Source organism: Daucus carota, chromosome 5, assembly GCF_001625215.2.
Source record: "Daucus carota subsp. sativus chromosome 5, DH1 v3.0, whole genome shotgun sequence".
NCBI lineage: Eukaryota > Viridiplantae > Streptophyta > Magnoliopsida > Apiales > Apiaceae > Daucus > Daucus carota.
This window is the reverse complement of record NC_030385.2, coordinates 28,764,874-28,783,640: the sequence shown is the minus strand read 5'-3', so window position 1 is coordinate 28,783,640 and position 18,767 is coordinate 28,764,874. Positions and strand designations below refer to the sequence as shown.

At 36.1% G+C, this 18,767-nt stretch overlaps 1 protein-coding gene across 1 annotated transcript; it reads right to left on the bottom strand.

Annotated features, from left to right (window-relative positions):
• Window positions 1-8,464: 8,464 nt before the first annotated feature.
• Window positions 8,465-17,401, bottom strand: LOC108220526 (probable sucrose-phosphate synthase 1). Its single transcript, XM_017394320.2, has 13 exons — window positions 17,082-17,401; window positions 16,748-16,837; window positions 15,368-15,609; window positions 14,426-14,489; window positions 13,577-14,275; window positions 13,243-13,359; window positions 12,992-13,123; window positions 12,646-12,822; window positions 11,628-11,681; window positions 11,490-11,552; window positions 10,461-11,402; window positions 10,129-10,256; window positions 8,465-9,063 (listed from the first exon to the last, which is right to left on the bottom strand). The coding sequence occupies exons 1-13, from the start codon at window positions 17,262-17,264 to the stop codon at window positions 8,784-8,786; spliced, it is 3,171 nt and encodes a 1,056-aa protein (XP_017249809.1). The 5' UTR covers window positions 17,265-17,401; the 3' UTR covers window positions 8,465-8,783.
• Between the last annotated feature and the right edge of the window lie 1,366 nt (window positions 17,402-18,767).

The window sequence follows — 18,767 nt, the reverse complement described above, 5'->3', positions numbered from 1 at the left end:
ATGACCAGGTTCCAGTATCAGGAGTGACACGTCCGAGTACAATTAATACTTGATCGGCTTTATTTCTCATCAAATGTCTCATTAACCTTACAACAACGTTTTTAGCTTAGATGTGAGATGTGTGCAAGTAGTCCTATATTTTGAAGAACAAAACCTTTTGTTCTTTTCCTTGTTGATATCATAGTAGACTTTGCATTTTTTTTCCTAATCTTATATTCGCTGGCAAAACAATAAGTTTTCATATTGCTATTGGATATATAGCAAATTTTTCTGATGTAAACATGAGTTTGTTATAGTAACTAACAGTACTCGCATTCAAAGTAGATCTATGTTTCGTAATAATGCTTGTGGTGTTAAGGACTGTTAAAAAAACTAATAGACGGTGTGGTTGTTCTGTATCGATGCATCTGATTAACACTTGGATTCCTTGGATAAGATTTGAGAGCAATCATGTCTCTGATATTTTTTCATTTTTTTGCTAATTAATCATCTCCTTGATGTACGAAGAGAGATAAGGGAGTATACGTTAGTAGTATCTATTTTCCAGTTCTATGTCTATCACAATTTGATAAGTGTGATCAGTACAGTAGTGAGTAGTATGTTATTTTCTTGAATTGTGTATCGAACAAAAGCGAATTGACACGAAATTTTATGTTCGATTTTTGCTATCGAGATTTGCAACTGTCAGTTTATCTCGTACTCAGATATGGGCATTCCACCAAATTTGCGGGAAGATATATTGATAAGCCCATCTGGGGTTTCGGCAATTCTAAAATAAGAGTGGAGTGGTTTTTGTGTAATGGAACAAAAGTATTTAATCTTTAAAATTTGTATTTCAATTTACACTGAACTTAAATCTAATTAGTTAAAAGTCTATTATATTTTTTTGAAATAAGTTAAAAGTCTATTATATTATTATTAAGTTTGATTCATTAAATTTTTAGATGTCTAATCAAAGGGAAACCTTTGGTTAGTTTTATATTTTAGATCTAATATTTACTTCTAATTCTTATCTTCTTTGTATTTTGATATATTCACTATTTCTACTCTTTTAGGATTTAATATCTTATTTACATTTTTTATTATTTTTCTATATATATAAAATACAATATATATACATATATTTTCAATTTTCTTGTATATTAATCATGTTTTGTTTGATGTGTCTCTTTTTTCAGGTTATTTTGGAAGCAAGCAGTTCGTGACTATCCTTTTGGCTTTTCTTTTCTTATTCATTTAAGCTTTATCGTCTAAGCATCCGGAGTTATGTTTACATGACTTTCGGTTAGATGGTAAACTTTCTTGAAAGAAAGAAATCCAGGATGCGGTTTATTGTATTTCGATACAATTCATCTACGAGTATGTAGACCATACAAAAAAAAACTAGCCTCCACAATTTTAAAGATTATTCTGCACGTTATTGGACGATACTAATCTTTCTGGATCGGTAAAATTAATTCTAAAGTCCCTGAACTATAGACACTTTTTTTCTAGGTCTCTGAATTATAAATGTCAATTCATAAGTAATTCAACTCTTGATTTTTTCCTATCTGGGTACTTCCGTTAGATCTGGTTTGACGCCGTTAGTTCTTCTTAAGTTCATGAGAATCAAAGATAACTTTGAAGGTGATTCCGGTATCCAAATTTGAAGCTTGAGTAATCAAATTGCTCGTTTTTCAATCCCATATCCATCTATACCATCAAAATTTAGTTTGGTAATTTCCGAATTTTGAGTTGAATATTGTTAGAAAATAATCTTAAACTTGTGTTTTTATTTATTATTTAAAATAATGCTTATTTTGTCTGGGGAATTAGTCATGCTGTTATTAAGGTGGTAGAGTATTTATTAGGAGTCAGTTAAAGGTTTTCCAAAGGTCTTGCCTTCTTGTCTCCAGTAAGTTACGTTGGAAGCTTTCATATATATATATTGTACTGTTTGCTTAATGAATATTATCAAGTCTTTCGACAAGAAACTGTGTGTGTCTTGTGTTATTTTTGATAGCCTGAAGTATACATCCATATTGTAAACCTAAGATTTGGTATCAGAGCTCTCTGGTTCTTGGTGATTTAGATACAAAGACTTCAACCATGGATACAAGCAAGGCTAAGAATGTTTCTGTGGGGTTAACATATCCTATGTTGACCAGGGAGAATTACACGACGTGGGCTTTGAAGATGCGAGTATTCATGCAAGCACAGGGAGTGTGGATTGCAGTGGAACTAAGCGATCCAAAAGCTGTGATAGATGACAAGAATGACAAGGTAGCCTTGGCCATGATATACCAAGGTTTACCTGAGGATATGTTACTATCAATTGCTGAAAAGACAACAGCAAAAGGGGCATGGGAAGCCATCAAGACTATGTGTCTCGGTGCAGATCGAGTTAAACAAGCCAAAATACAGACTTTGAAGGCAGAGTTCGAAGCATTAAGTATGAACAATGCAGACAAACTGGATGATTTTTATATGAAGATTAATGGCCTCGTGTCAAATATGCGAGCCCTTGGTGAAAAAGTAGAAGAATCATACGTGGTAAAGAAGGTACTACGTGCGGTCCCAGAAAAATTTCTCCAGATTGCATCAACCATCGAACAATTTGGGAATGTGGACACTATGTCCATAGAGGAGACTATAGGTTCACTAAAAGCGCATGAAGAGAGACTAAAGGGAGCAAGCGAACTAAAGGGAACAAACGAAACTGGTGGAGGACAGCTGATGTTAACAGAAGAGCAGTGGTCGAAACGGGAAGCCAAAAATGATAAACTACTGCTCACTAGAGAAGAATGGCTTCAACGAACAAATAATAAGGGAGGCTCAGAAGGATCAACAAATATCAAAGGTCGTAGTGGTCGCGACAAAAGTAAGATATGGTGTTATAATTGTGGTATACTGGGTCATTATGCAGCAGATTGCAGGAGGCCTCGCCGAGTTAGGGAACCAAGACAAGAAGCAAACATGGGGCAAACTGAGGACGAAGAACCTGCATTATTGTTGGCTGAGAAAGAATTTAATTACAAAGGCATGTTGTTCTTAAACAAGAAGGAAGTCATACAAAAGATTGCCTATGAGAACCAGGAGATTCATAGAGAGACAAACATTTGGTACTTGGACAATGGTGCAAGTAACCATATGTCAGGTTTCAAGTCAAAATTTGCACATCTAGATGAAGCTGTCTCAGGGCAAGTGAAATTTGGAGATGGGTCAACAGTAAAGATCGAGGGAAAAGGATCGATTAATTATAAGTGCAAAAATGGAGAGGGGCGCACCCTACACGAGGTATATTACATTCCAACTTTGTGCAATAACATTATTAGCTTGGGCCAACTCTCGGAGGAAGGAAATAAAGTTGTGATGAGTGGAGAATTCTTGCGAGTGTTTGATGAAAAAGAGAAATTGCTTATAAAGGTGAGAGATCCCCAAATCGGTTGTACAAACTGATTATCGATCGAGACATGCAACTCTGAGTGTTTACTGGCAAAAATGGATGACACAACGTGGCTATGGCACGCTCGTCTTGGTCATGTCAATTTTCAGGCCATGATGCCAATGTATAATAATCGTATGGTACGTGGTATGCCCAAAGTGACTCAGCCAAAGGAAGTATTTCGGGGATGCTTAATGTCAAAAAAAGTCAGAAAACCATTTCCTAGCAAAGCTCAGTACAGTATCAAGAAAATCTTGGAGTTAGTTCATGGGGACATATGTGGCCCAATCTTTCCCGAGACTCCTGGAGGTAACAAGTACTTCTTTCTAGTTTCTACTAGTAGATGACTATACACGAGTTATGTGGGTTTATATGCTTAAACATAAGAATGAAGCTCTTGATGCTTTTAAGAAATTTCGAGCTAAAGTCGAAATAGGGGAGAGAAAAGTGCAAATTTTCAGGACAGATCGAGGAAGGGAGTTTACATCAAATACTTTCAACTCTTACTGTGAGGAAGCAGGAATCGTTAGACATTATACTGCCCCATATTCACCCCGGCAAAATGGGGTGGTAGAGAGGCGAAACCATACAGTTGTTGAGATGTCAAGGAGTTTCTTGAAGGAGATGAAGGTACCATCAAAGTTCTGGGGCGAAGCGGTTCGTCACTCGATATATGTTCTAAACAGATTGCCTACTAGAGCGTTGTCAAATCAAACGCCTTACGAAGCCTGGACAGGGGTGAAGTCGGAGATTGGACATATACAGGTGTTTGGTTGTATAGCTCATATGAAAATTCCCAACATACATACAAAGAAACTGGACAATCGAAGCAAACAGGTGGTAAATTTTGGAAAGGAACCAGGAACCAAAGGCTATAGTTGTTTGATCCAGAAGAACGACGGGTGTATGTTAGTCGTGATGTCATATTTGAAGAAACTTGTGGTTGGGATTGGGATTCTCAAAGTGACGGAACACAGGAAGAAAATCAATTTATATTGGTGAATGAAAACGAAGAGAAACAGAATGACACTAGCAATGCAAGTGACTCCAACAATTTCCAAACTAATGATCGTGAAAATTCACGAGAAGCAACACCTGAACCAGTTAGTGCACAACGTGCATATTCCAAAAATTATGATGATAGTAGTACACCCAAAAAATTCAGATCTATTGCAAGCATCTACAATGAGACAGAAGAAGTTGAGTTGAATGATGAATTATTGTTTGTAGGTATGGAGGAACCAGTGTTCTACAAAGATGCAAGCAAGGATCGTGAATGGAGAATAGCCATGGACAAAGAGATGGAGTCTATTGAGAAAAATGGTATGTGGAAATTGACGAGTTTGCCTCCAGGACATAAAGTCATAGGCTTGAAATGGGTTTTCAAGCTGAAGAAGGATGCGAATGGGAATGTTGTGAAGTACAAAGCACGTGTCGTGGCAAAAGGATATGTCCAGGAACATGGAATAGATTTTGAGGAGGTCTTCGCACCTGTAACACGTCTTGAAACAGTAAGAATGCTATTGGCGTTGGCAACAAAGAACAAATGGGAAGTACATCATTTAGACGTAAACACTGCTTTTCTCAATGGTGAAATTAATGAAGAGGTGTATGTGTCGCAACCGGAAGGATATGTTAAAGAAGGACAAGAGTACATGGTATAAAAATTATCGAAGGCGCTGTATGGGCTGAGATAAGCGCCGCGTGCCTGGTACGAAAAGCTTAATAAGTGCCTCGAATGTATGGGTTTCATTTGATGCCCATATGCACATGCAGTTTATACTAAAAGAGAGAATGACGAAGTACTGATCATCAGCATATACGTGGATGATATTTTGGTTACTGGGTCTAACATATCAATTATCGAGGAGTTCAAAATGAAAATGAGCCAAACATTTGAGATGAGCAACTTGGGAAAACTCGCATACTATTTGGGCATTGAGGTGTATCAGGGTGAAGATTATACGGAACTGAGACAATCAGGCTACGCTAGAAAACTGATCGAAAGAGCAGGGATGTCGGGCTGCAATCCAACAAAATACCCCATGGATCCAAGAGAACAAATTTCAAAGGATGAGGGAGGAAAAGTTGTGAATGCTACTGAGTACAAAAGTCTGGTTGGTAGTCTGCGTTATTTGGTCCATACAAGGCCTGATATAGCTTATTCCGTAGGAATTGTCAGCAGGTTTATGGAGAGACCAACAACAATGCATTTGAATGCAGTTAAGAAGATTTTTCGATACTTAAAGGGAACACTGAATTTTGTCTAGTATACACGAAGTGGGGAGGAAATAACATAGTTACTGGTTACAGCGACAGTGATTTGGCGGGACACTTAGACGATAGGCGAATCACTAGAGGGATGGTGTTCTACCTAAATGAAAGTCTGGTGACATGGGTTTCTCAGAAGCAGCGTTGTGTGGCTTTGTCTTCTTGTGAAGCGGAGTTTATGGCGGCTACTGCAGCCGCTTGTCAAGGAATCTAGCTGAGAAACTTGCTGAATCAGGTGACTGGAGAATGCATTGGTCCTGTGATTTTGTATATCGATAACAAGTCGGCAATTGACTTGGCAAAAAATCCTGTGTTTCATGACAGAAGTAAACACATAGACATTCGGTATCACTTTATACGTGAATGTGTGGATCGTGGGGAAATAGTTCTGAAGCATGTAAGCAGTGAGATGCAGCGAGCAGATGTCTTAACTAAAGCGCTGTCTACTATCAGATTCGAGAAAATGAGAAAGATGTTGGGGGTCCAAAGATTTGGCAAAGCAAGTTTAAGATTACGGGGGAGATTGTTAGAAAATAATCTTAAACTTGTGTTTTTATTTATTATTTAAACTAATGCTTATTTTGTCTGGGGAATTAGTCATGCTGTTATTAAGGTGGTAGAGTATTTATTAGGAGTCAGTTAAAGGTTTTCCAAAGGTCTTGCCTTCTTGTCTCCAGTAAGTTACATTGGAAGCTTTCATATATATTGTATTGTTTGCTTAATGAATATTATCAAGTCTTTCGACAAGAAACTGTGTGTGTCTTGTGTTATTTTTGATAGCCTGAAGTATACATCCATATTGTAAACCTAAGAAATATTAGTTTTCATTTTAATAGCTTTTATTCGAATTATAATGATGTAGTGTGATTATTAGCATGTTCATATAATTTTCGTGATTTTTAATGTTCAAATTAGCCTCGTTGGAAAATTTGAGCTCACCGGATTTGAGCTTTTCCGACCAAGTTCGCCGGAAAAAGTAACGACGTCAAACCGAATCTAATGGAAGGACCCGGGTAGGAAAAAATCAAGAGTTGAATTATTTATGAATTGATATTTATAGTTGAAGGACTTAGAAAAAAAAGTGCATATAGTTCAGGAACTTTAAAATTAATTATCCAGGAAGTGACATTAGTAGCATCTTGAAAAGATGCTTTTAGAAAGATGCTTTTAGAAAAATGCTGAAAACGGAATAGGAATGACGGGTTAAAAATGAGTTTTGCTCCGACTCTGGGATTATCCTGCTATTAGGCATCCGTGTATACATATTCATACATTTTATTTAGTTAAGTCAGATATTATTTAGATACTGAATTTATTATAAATAAAACATGGGTCGGTATAATTTTTTATAATAATACATTGAAGTGTATACGAGTTAAATATGATCCAAAAGTATATCATCTTTTTTGTGAATTATATAACAAACATTTAATCCAAATTTAGATGATATAGATTACTTAAAAATTATAATAATTACATAGGGATAGGATCAAATAAAAACTTTTTTAAGTTACAAACTTACAAACTTTTTTTTATTCATCCATCATGTTAATCCTTAGTTATATAAAGTATCCATGTTGAAAATTTTTCAAAAAACATCACAATTTTTAAAAATAACGCATAAATAAATCGCGTTTTCAACATATTTATAACTGGGGTTCAACATCGGGTGTTGAACACTAATTATCATTGTGTTGAATATATGTAAAAAGATGTTTAAACTATACGTCTGGGGTTTGGGTAGGGTCTAGAAACATAAATATTAGTTATATAACATGTTTACCTTAGTTCTTACATTTAAAAATTGGTTTATGTATTTCTCCACCACTATTTTAATAGATGTTCAACAAAATATGTTAAAAAAATGTTGAACTCAAGTTATATATGTGTTGAACAAAAAAAGTTTGTAAATTTGTAAGTTTGCACCAGAACCCTCCCCTAATTACATATTCATTAAAAGTTTAAATTCATAGACGATATTTAGTCTGGGATATTCACCATGACAATACTGTACAAATTCATTTTAATGTCCGGTATGTTTTTCCCAAAATTCACAAGGATTTGGTTTGGATGGCCATACCCAATCTGAGCTTGTGCAGACGATAACGAGTCATGATAATATATTCAGCTCCAAACTACTGACTCGATAGAGCACCTACTTGAAAGAAAAACAACTTCTTGGCGCCCACTCGGAAGAAAAACTACTTCTTTAAACAGATAGGCTAATATGAAAATTATGCAGTTGTGTATATGATAAGAAACTTCCGACTTATAAGGGGACGTTCATAAATAAAGATGATTTTTATTATCTATTATAATACTCTTTCGGTCTCATTTTAGTTTTCATATTTCTATTTTTGTTGGTCAAATTGACTAACTTTTGACCAAAGATTATGAGTCGCTCTTTTATTAATTTTAAAAAACTAAAAATTACATCTTAAAGTAGATTAAAAATTATTTCCGATGACATTTATTTTTTTATTTTTTCAATTAATAAAATATTAATAAACTTCAGTCACACTTTGGTCAATTTGACCCGCACAAATCCAAAGGTGACAATTAAAATGGGACGGAGGGAGTTATGATAATTAGTTGTCTTCTCTGAATAAGCCAATTACGTTTCCAAGCTCAGGAGCCAAGTTCCCGGAGAGATTATTCACATTTAAATACGGATCAGTGAGCTTAATCAAGTAGGCACAAAGCTGACATAGTGTATCTTAAACATGTCAGCATCTCAATTGAAATACACAAAGCGAGCGAAGTAGGACGTATAAAACATTTCTCATCTCCAGGATATATAAAACCATTCACCTGTAATATGAAGTGCGTGTTTTAGACAGCCCATCAGAGAAGAAGGGCTTCAACTTGTGTTCTAGTATATAGATATATAAAAAGTGAAAATACAAGTGCCAAATGGCTTCCTCCCCACCGTTCCGTATTGACTAACAAACTTCTCAAAGTATGATCAACTTAGTTCAAACATGTTGCCATCTGGTGGCTACATGTAGTGTACAACCCTCAGGTCTAAAAACTCGAGGGGATTATTAAGTTAGAATTATGCAAATGGCAAGTGGATGCATACAAACTCTCAGCATTTAAGCACTCCAAGAGTCCTTAGTGCAGTGCGGATGCTGGTAGCTTTGCATTCTTCACTTGTTTGGACGATGTTAGGGCTGTCAAGGGCCACCACGTCTGCAAGCGGGTAGCTCCTATTGGCATGGAGCTGTTTGCGACTACCACATCCAACTCCCTTTAATATTACAGATTTGTGCACACCACCAATCAATTGTTCATAATCAGTGTCCCCGCTCTCTCCTAAAAACACAGTCGTCTTTGACAAGTCCATTCCCCATCGAACATACAGATACCTGAAGACATTCAGATTTAATTTCAAGTCAGATATTGTAGTAAAATCATGATTGTGGTGTCACGACAAAAGTGGGCAATGAAATAAGGTTTAACAAGTGTTACGATGACAACTTTTATGTACACCTTTGTTCTTGTATCCTAGGTGCAGGCAGATAGGAATTTTGAGAGGGTTTCTTCTTGCGATACATGCATTTTGTTACCTAACCCAAACCCATTAACTGCATGATTAGCGTTTAATTTACTACAGGAGCCTGTTTAGAATTGTTGCACAACACCTATCACAAATATCATCTCGTACAGACAAATCCCTAAATAACCAATACAAGTATATAACTACTCAAGACGGACTTCAAAACATCAAACAGTAACAACCCACATAATTTACTCATTTGCTAATATACATTCAGGTGTCCAAAAATGACCAGTCTCAAGAAGCAGTTTATGTGACTGGTGTAGTACATACTGTAATTTAAACCATAATCAACTCTGCTATCGCCTACCAGAGTAACGATTATACATTGATCCTTTAGAGGCAGCCAGTAGTTTGTTTGCCTGCCAAAAGATGCATGACTGACGGGGCAAAGTAGTGAATAGTTGAATAGTTGAATCTTGGTTTATAAGTACAAATTACACAACGCATAGTTGAATCTTGGTTTATAAGTACAAAGTACACAACTCAGGGAACGACCTTTTATGTTTTTCAACCCTTCCTGGACCACGTAAATTGTGCTTTACTATATTGACTAGAACATGTATAGCAGATAGCAAACTTATATTTTTTCCGCGTCCTAAGTTACTCAGGGAGTCTAATTCTCTGGTACTCTATTTATTTTGGACGAGCTTTGAACCTATCCAGAGATCAGAACTCTAAGTCACCTTTATGAGATTCTACCCCCCATCATCTTTCGCTTACCGCTTACCGCAAGAATTATAACCTCTACAAACTTAAATATATAGGAAGGTGAAAAATTATTTGAGAGAAGATATAAAAAGGTAGCAGACTAGTTTCTGTAGCAAAAACTCTGAACATACACCATTATCCAAAAAAATCATAGGAGACCTACCGTAGGGCCTGGGCACGAGATGCAAGAACTGGGATCACGTTGATTCTTTTTCCGTTTTGACAATATATTACATGGCAACGAAGACCCTGAATCCTCATCAACTTCCGAACCTCCTTCACAGGCGGAACCTGCAAGAACAAATACTAACTATAACACTTTGTGCATACCATAGCTATACATGCCTAATAGAACTGCGGTACCTATAAAATAAAACTACTGGGCTACCTGCATAACTAGTATTCAATTCTAAACTTTTCATGCCAAAATATATTAAGGAAGATTTGGCAAAAAAAATATATATATATATATATGAAGGAAAAAGGTCAATATACCACTTCAGGCTTCCCAACATTAAAAGCATAACAGTACCCAGTTGAATTATTTTCATCTTCTGCACCCATATTTTCTATATCTTCACCCTTCTTGTCAGTGATAGAAGCTGCCCAACGAGCCAAGGTCTTCCTCAATCCTTCTTCGCCCCAACGGTATTCAATGTGTGAATGATAGTAAAAATCAACTACAAAGGGATTTTCTTCAGATTGAGGAGAAGAATAGTAGAGATCACTACCACTATTGCAAATATAAGCATCAAAAGCTATCGGTCTTATACCCTCCGAAACCAGAAAAGATTGAACTTCCAACATTGTAAATGAAGTAGCTAATATAAATCCTATTAAACCTTCAGTCTTTTCCTTTGCTACAGCTTCAAAAGTCTCTTTAACACTTCGGAAAAGATCTGCAATAGAATCAGAATCCACAGCAATCACAAACATATGCTTCCTTCTTCTCAGGGTTGGAAATTTTCCAGTACTAGAAGTCTGATCTATTTTCTCTGTTACCCCAATTTTCTGTGTTCCCTTCAGGCCACCTTTTGACCACGTTAAAACAGCATTTTCTATTTTACTCTTTTGGTCCGGTTTTACCGAATTAATTACACTTTCTCTGCCACCATTTTTCTCAACATCTAGGGGAAACTTTAGGTTCAAAGATATGTCCTGTATATCTCTCAAAGAATCATCTCTCAGTAAATCACTTTTTGAATCTGAATTTTCATCCTCAGAATCATCTTTTAGCCACCGTGGGTGCCTTGGTTTGCAACTAGCTATGCGGGACAAGTAAGTTTTGCAATGTGCTGGCCACGAGTAGAGGTGAATGTTTTTTAACCCATTTTGTTTACATTTTGCCCAAAGCTGCTTATCTGCTACCAATTTTAATAGAGCATCAGCAATAGACTGCTGATCATGGGGATCAACAAGAAGACCGTTGTCAAGTACCTACAACAGTTTACTATTACTTCTCCAAACATATTTCAGAACACTTATTTTAAATTTGAAACAAAAAAAAGAGCGTAGATAGCATACCCTATGAATATCAACTGGACCTCCATTTTTTGTGGCCACCATAGGCAAACCATGAGCTGCTGCCTATTTCATAATGAAGCCATTTAATTTTCTTAAGTCAAACAACAACTTAAAAGAATTGTGGGATAGGAATAGCACCTCAATTAGAGTAAGGCCAAATGGCTCAATGAAAGCTGGATTAATAAAAACACCCTGCGGAAATGTAATAAATGCAATTAGCATACAAGAGTGTATATTGATATATCTGAAACAAGTAGTTTCCACAAGCATACAAATTCTACTGAGTTCTACATGTTTCAATCTCAGTTAGTTCTCCGGCTGCTATTTTTTCAACCACAATCATCGCACAACAAAGTCAGCCCAACTGTAAAGATTGTCAAATACTCCTCTGGATGTACCAGTGGCAAAGTTACAGCCAGAATATTACCAGTTAATTATTAAAAGTGTATTTAAATGAATGGATGAGTACACTATTTTAATGTCGCAGGAAAAAATGTCACAACAAATAGCAACCACGTATTTTCATAAGCTAGTAAAAGTAGAGAGAAGCGATACCACTCCTGAAGATCAGCATCTCAGGTTATTGACATCATCAAGTTGTAACATATGGTGTTTAAAATCATTGAAATAATGAAGGACTTGTAACAAAAATGTACTGTACTGTTATTTTTCATGTTCTTGTTTTGTATCCAGGCCACATGGTAGACAGAGGATCTTAATGATGCATCAACTCCTGAATTCTCATTAGAAAAACACCTTAGATGGCTTAAAATGCAGCATCAGATAAACATCATCTTTCAATTCTGAATATCCTTATTCCAAAACAAATGACTGGTTCATGAATGTCGGCCAGATATGGGTTTGTTGAAATACACAAGTAGAATACAGTCAGAAATTGAATTTAGTTGAATCACTCAATTGTATATCCATTTGTAAGGCATATCATGCATATATGGCTCTTAACTATTCCGTCATCAAGTTAAGACTGATTGTATATTAGTATAGACATATATATGTACATACGTCAGACATAATCACATCACACGTTATAAGACAGAATTTATCTCTCATTAAACTTCGAAACTTTTTACAGTTTTCCTATCATCATCTTTGCAGAATAAATGTGCTTTACAGGCTTGTAGAAGGCCAATTTTACCTTTGTCCTTGCTGCCAAAGAGTAAATATCAGGCACCTCGGCTTGCTTGTGATGCTTGGGATAGGCCACTTGACCATACAGATCATACTTATCGATCAGCTTAAATATTGAAAGAAGAACAGAAGCACTGGTACTTGACATTTCATCCACATTTTCACGATTACCCATTATCAGTATCTGCATATTGGATAAAAACCAATTGCATAATCTAGTCACAAAAAACAAACAGGTGCGTGACAGTGTTACACAATACTCAATCCATGGACAGAAAAGAAGGTATAATCTACTCACAAAAACAAATGTGTGTGTGTGAACTCTGAAGGCTCTACACAATATTCAATCTTACGAGATTAGCAAGCTCTCTTAAAGGACGACATTCCCCGAATGCTTTAACCAAAGTTGTGAGGTTCTTTTTAGGATCTGGCCTAGCAAGGGCTAGTATAGTAGGCTTCCGTGGATTTGTAAAGAAGCGCATTATCTGCAAACAAAAAGATAAAATTAATAGTTTAACATTTCTGGTTCAACACAGAATCTCCGGTAAATGTTCCACAAATTTCAGAATTATATAACATCCAAAAGATTTTAAGGAAATAAAACCTCAGTCCAAATAGGTGGATCTGGAGATGCAGGATGATCATCACTTCCTTCTATTACTCCTTCCACATCACCATCAAGGGGAGCAATATGATGGAACTCCATTCCAGGAGGAATTACCTGCATAAGACTAGACCATCTAAGATGTCCTCAACAAAAGAAGACATACTTAAATTATCATTTGCAAATTTCAAATATTCTCTAACTCAGGCCTATGTAATACTGGCATACGCACATAAATGGGTTCATGGACAGTCGTGAGAACAGCAAAGTTAAACTTTATGAAATTAACGGATATAATCTTTAAAGATATTGATAACAAGGAAATTTCACTTACAGCCATGCGAGGCATAAATCTACCATAGCAGCTCACTTTACGCTGAATTCTTGCTCTTAGCTTACGCTCTAGTATTGGATCAAAACCATCGTACAAGCGCCATTGCTCCTCAATCTCCTGTCTAGTGCTAGTTATTACTATTTCGGAGACATCAAGGGCTAACTCTTCTGCTTCTATCCTACGCATTATTTTGTATGTAGAATTTATTTCATCCCTTGATAAACGGCCTTGTCTTAAAAGTTGTTCCAACTTATCTCGCCCAAGTGAGTGGCCGGTTAAAAGCATAGGTACGTTCAGTGCCCCAGAAAGGAGAGCAGCAGAATCCCCAGCATCTGCGTAATGCCCATGGATGGCAACAGGCCAGACAGGATGACCGTCTCCAATTTGCTCACCAAGAACTTTGGACATTTGCAGTATGTGTCCCAGCGCAACATCAACAAATTCAGGGATGTGAGGCCACAATAGTTCTTTCGGAATATATTTATCTTTTGGGCCAAATGGTATACGGACAATGTAAGCACCACTACTCTCCCCCATTTCACTCATTGAATCTTCTGAATCTCTGGGAGGCAGCATCTCTGTCGGTTCAGCATAAGACCAATCTACTTCTGAAGATGATACTTGCCTGGTCAACAAATCAACCCGATAGACACCTGGTGTTGAGCCTAAAGCCCTTGCCAGTTCAACAACATACTTAACCTACAAGGAAGAGAGTCTCAGATTATTGGCTATCCTCCTGTATGACAACTTAATAGATTACAAAGCTATTCATGTCAATGCAATTAAGAATAGGCAACTATATTACAAACTTCAGAAAAAACATCAAAAAGTCTTCTATTTCAAGTCTACCTGCCCACCGGTATCAGAATCGCGGCCGAGCTCCATATTTTCCCCTCGTATTAGACCATGCAGGCTGCAAGCAGTGTTAATAGAAATTGTGAGATGAGATGTCATGCATGGCAAGGTTCAATCTTTTGGCACTATGACAAGCACAAAACTGAAGTAAATAAAATTATCATGCAGAAACTCCTAGTGATGTAAGATCTGATTAATAAGAAAGCAAGGAAAATAAATGCGACAAAAAAAAGGTAAACGTAAGAAGGGAAAATGAGATTGAGAGAGAAATAAGAGGGGATGGGCCTGTTTTTTCTTTTGTACAACAGAAAGTGTGCACAAAAATTCACCCGTAGCTCCCACATAATAATATATATATCTGTCTATCTTTAGTTCTTCAATAGAACTCCAAGACAGTGAGCAGGCTATCATCATGGGGAAATAGTACGAAATCCAGAAATACATTATGCAACATAATTCTAGTGTTCAGTTCACTTCATAAGTTTAAGATGCAAAACCATAATTCAGTCCCGACATTAATAAGAATACCTACATTACAGCCTAACTTTACCATTATTCACCTCATTTAAAGTTGTGGACCCTTTGCTTGTATAAGTGTGTAACTGTGCATGCCAATACTTATCCAACATCAGAAACATATATAAACGATACACGATTTCACCAAAAATTGATTGAATAATAAAAATTGTTGTTTATTAATTAAATGGTAGATCTTGGTTTTTTGAAACAAGGTGCATAGATCTAAATAGTTGTTCTTCACAAAAGAAAAATAAATCAGAAAGATTGAAGAAATGTCTCTTATTCTCGTAAACTCGATATACCATAAAGATTTGGTTTTAAATTGTTTATATGAATGATGGACCTCTAGTGATTTCCAACAATTATAACCAATGCTATCTTAAGCAACATAACCAGAAAGACATGGGTAAATTTTACCTTATTAATACAATGTAAAGCTTTTTGCCCTTTTGCTGACTAGTTAGTGCATCTATAGCATCGACAGAGTTAATTCTAGAAAATCGGCTTTTTCTGCTCTCGCCTACGGGGGAAAAATCATTGCCTGCGTCTCCTTTTTCGCCTTCTGAGAAATCTTCGGACATATCAGCAGCTGCTTCTCTATGGGCTATTTCACGTTCAATACGCCTTCTGGTAATCCTCCGGGCTTGCTTTTCCTCAAGCTGGAGAGAAATAGGAATGCAACTTGAGTTAACAGAAAGTTAACTATGTGTTCTCGCTTCTCAAATAATCTTTTAAAGGTCAATACAGACATCATTTATATGGATAACAAACCATACACTAGTTTGTTTAAAATCATCACCCAGATGTCAACAGAAACAAAAGCAAGGAAGGCGGTAAACTAGTATTAAAGATCGTCAAACAATTGCAAAGATATCATTTTAGCTGGTTTCACACTAGCAACAATTACTCAAAAAACATATAAACAAGCCAGCTAATTTCAAAGAATAACATTAAATTAAATATCTTACACTTAAGTATATAACCATTCTATCCTTCCACTACAGCTTATCTGTAGGGAATACAATAGAACACAGCATATTTTATGTTGAATAGTAAGGAATATAAATACTCTTAAGAATTGCATAATAATCACCATTCATGCTTTATCAGATGGAACTAGTCTCACAGACTCACATTAGAGACCAGAAAAGGGAATATAAGGTTAGTGCTAATCACATCAGCAAAACAAAAATCGTAAGTACATCTTGTTTCTCCCCTTACACAAAAAAAACGCTAAATAAGTGAGTATGGAAAGAAGACCATAAACAAAGCGAAAGAGTAGTGACAATTACAACTAGAACTACAATCTCATCGGTAATACCTAAAAATTAATCCTACTAGCACCTTTTACCAGTAGCAAACATCCTGAACTCTCAAAATCAACAATATAAATGCATAAGTTTGTTATTTGGCTAGGATCCATATGTCCCAAACAAATCATACTGCATTTAGCCGATATCTGAATGAAACAGAACAAGTATCTTTTCAGTTGATTGATATTGTTCCTAATTCCATAAACAACAAATTAAAATATTTAATACCGCAAAGTAATGTACATAATGGAATACGCAAAAAGAGCAGTCAAAGAAAATTTGAAATGTAAAAACTTGATATCTTATAAGCTATGTGCCTAGCATCAGTACACTGCCTGAGTGAGTAAAATCGCATAAACAAAGCATGTACAAAATAATTTATTCAAAATATAATTGAATTTGGTCAAAAGTAACAAAATTAGGCCTCTAGACACGGTGATTAGACCATTAATTCACCCGTACAAACATATTAAAAGAGAGTCACCTGTTTCTTCTGGCGAGCCAAATTCCAAATCCGCCAACACATATTTTCGAGTCGAGTATTCCTCTCCTGAGGACTCCTGGTTGCTTGAGCCTACGCATCATCAAATGTACAAGAGTAATTAGAATGCAAATGGGGAGAGAGAGAGGGAGAGAGGGAGAGGGAGAGAGAGGGGGGGGAGGGGGGGAGCAAGAGGGAGAGAGAGAGAGAGAGAGAGAGGGAGGGAGAGGGAGAGAGAGAGAGGGGGGGAGGGGGGGAGGGGGGGAGCAAGAGGGAGAGAGAGAGAGAGAGAGAGAGAGAGAGAGAGAGAGAGAGAGAGAGAGATGAATGTAATTACTCGAATCCAGGAGCGATGGAGATCAGTTTCATCGAAGTTGGTGATGACATTATCAACGAAGTAACGAGTAGGACTGAATCTGCCTCTCTCCCTCAACAGAAGCGATGATTTGACATCATCAATCGCAGGGCCTGAATCAAGAATCGCCTCCAGGTAACTATTTATCCAATCATTTCCCGCCATCTTCAACTATCATACCAATCTCCTCTTCTATCTATACACATCAACTACCTTCTCTTAACACACACATTGTAATCTGTGCTTACCCAATTATATAAATCAACCAATTTCCTTTTGAGTTTTTTATTGTTACTTATAATGATTTTTAGGTCAGTTGTACGTGGATTGGAATGGTAACGTACACATGTAACGCTCTTTTGCTCTGAATCACCGCTCGCTGTCCCATCCCATGCAGCATATGTTTTTTAATTATTATTATTATTATATTTTATTATTATCATTATTTATTATTTATTATTATTATTATTATTATATATTTCACTTAGACATTTTGACGCAGCTTTTAGTTTGTAAAAATAAAACTTAATTTTCCATCTATTTTTATTTGAATTAAATAATGATCAGTAGTGTTTGATAATTATTTATGATAAAAAAAAAAGGAAAATACTTGTTTTTGCAAAATTAAATATATTTATACTAATTTTTTTTAGCATGCTTTAGAAAACATGAGAAGTTAAACGGATTCCGTTTGGCTAAGATTAAAATAAGTAACTTATTGATTAAAATAAAAAAGTGGATTATAAGTGAGAAGTTGGTTTGAATTTATAATTTAATAGGAGTGTTTGGCTAACCTCATTTATAAGTTATTCTGCTGTAAACAGAAGGGAGAGTAAAAAAGCTGAGAAGAAAAAAAAAAGCTACAACTCTTGGCTTCCAACTTCTGAACAAAATCTCATCAAATAAGTGGGTTGACTTATTTACCCAAACAGTATGCAAAATTTTAGAAGTACTTCTCAAGTCAAGAAGCTGGGCTTCTTCGATTCCCAAACACCCACTCAATCATGTGTGTATGTAATAATTACATTTTTTTTATAATAAAATTCAAAATCAAAATTTACAACCAAATATTTGTATGTGTTAAATAGTACGTCAAGCTAACTTACATTGCGAGAAAGGGAGTGTATTATATTTATTTGCTGCGACTAGCTTCCTGATAAAATTTTAGGCATTGGGATCATTTTTTTGATAGCATCCATGAAGTAATGTTAGATCCAAGAGCAAACAAGCACGTGTTCACAATTTTATATAGGCTGTAATTATGTATTTCAAACAATTCGATAGAAAATCACAAGAATATAGGAGTACTAATTAATTTGTAGTGTGTATGGATAACTCCCTCCATTTTTCTCATTTTATACATACTGTTATATGCAAAATTATGAAGATTAAATAAATGGGTCGGGCCCACAGAAGAAGGTCTATTTCGGCCAGGAGAGTCAAGATCAACACGATTTCGAAGTGACCCTTTCAAAAGATAGGGCGCGCCCTATCTTCTGGGCGCGCCATCTTGCCAAGGATAGTCTAGTTAACAGTAATTTAGAAGAGCAGAAGGAGATGCTTCTTGTTTAGGGGGACGCCCTTAAGCATAAGTAGATCCTACTGTTAAAATATGAAGGCCCTACCTTGTAGTCTGAGGGGTTATCCTCCTTGGGAGGTAGAGGATAG

Bases quoted from the DNA above. Each gene is read 5' to 3' on its own strand.
- LOC108220526 (XM_017394320.2), bottom strand. From the start codon at position 17,264: ATGGCGGGAAATGATTGGATAAATAGTTACCTGGAGGCGATTCTTGAT. The intron at 13,124-13,242 runs GTTTTATTTCCT...TTTTGTTTGCAG, and splicing joins ATCCACCTATTTGGACTGAG to ATAATGCGCTTCTTTACAAA. The intron at 11,553-11,627 runs GTGCTATTCCTA...ATTATGAAATAG, and splicing joins TTGGCCTTACTCTAATTGAG to GCAGCAGCTCATGGTTTGCC.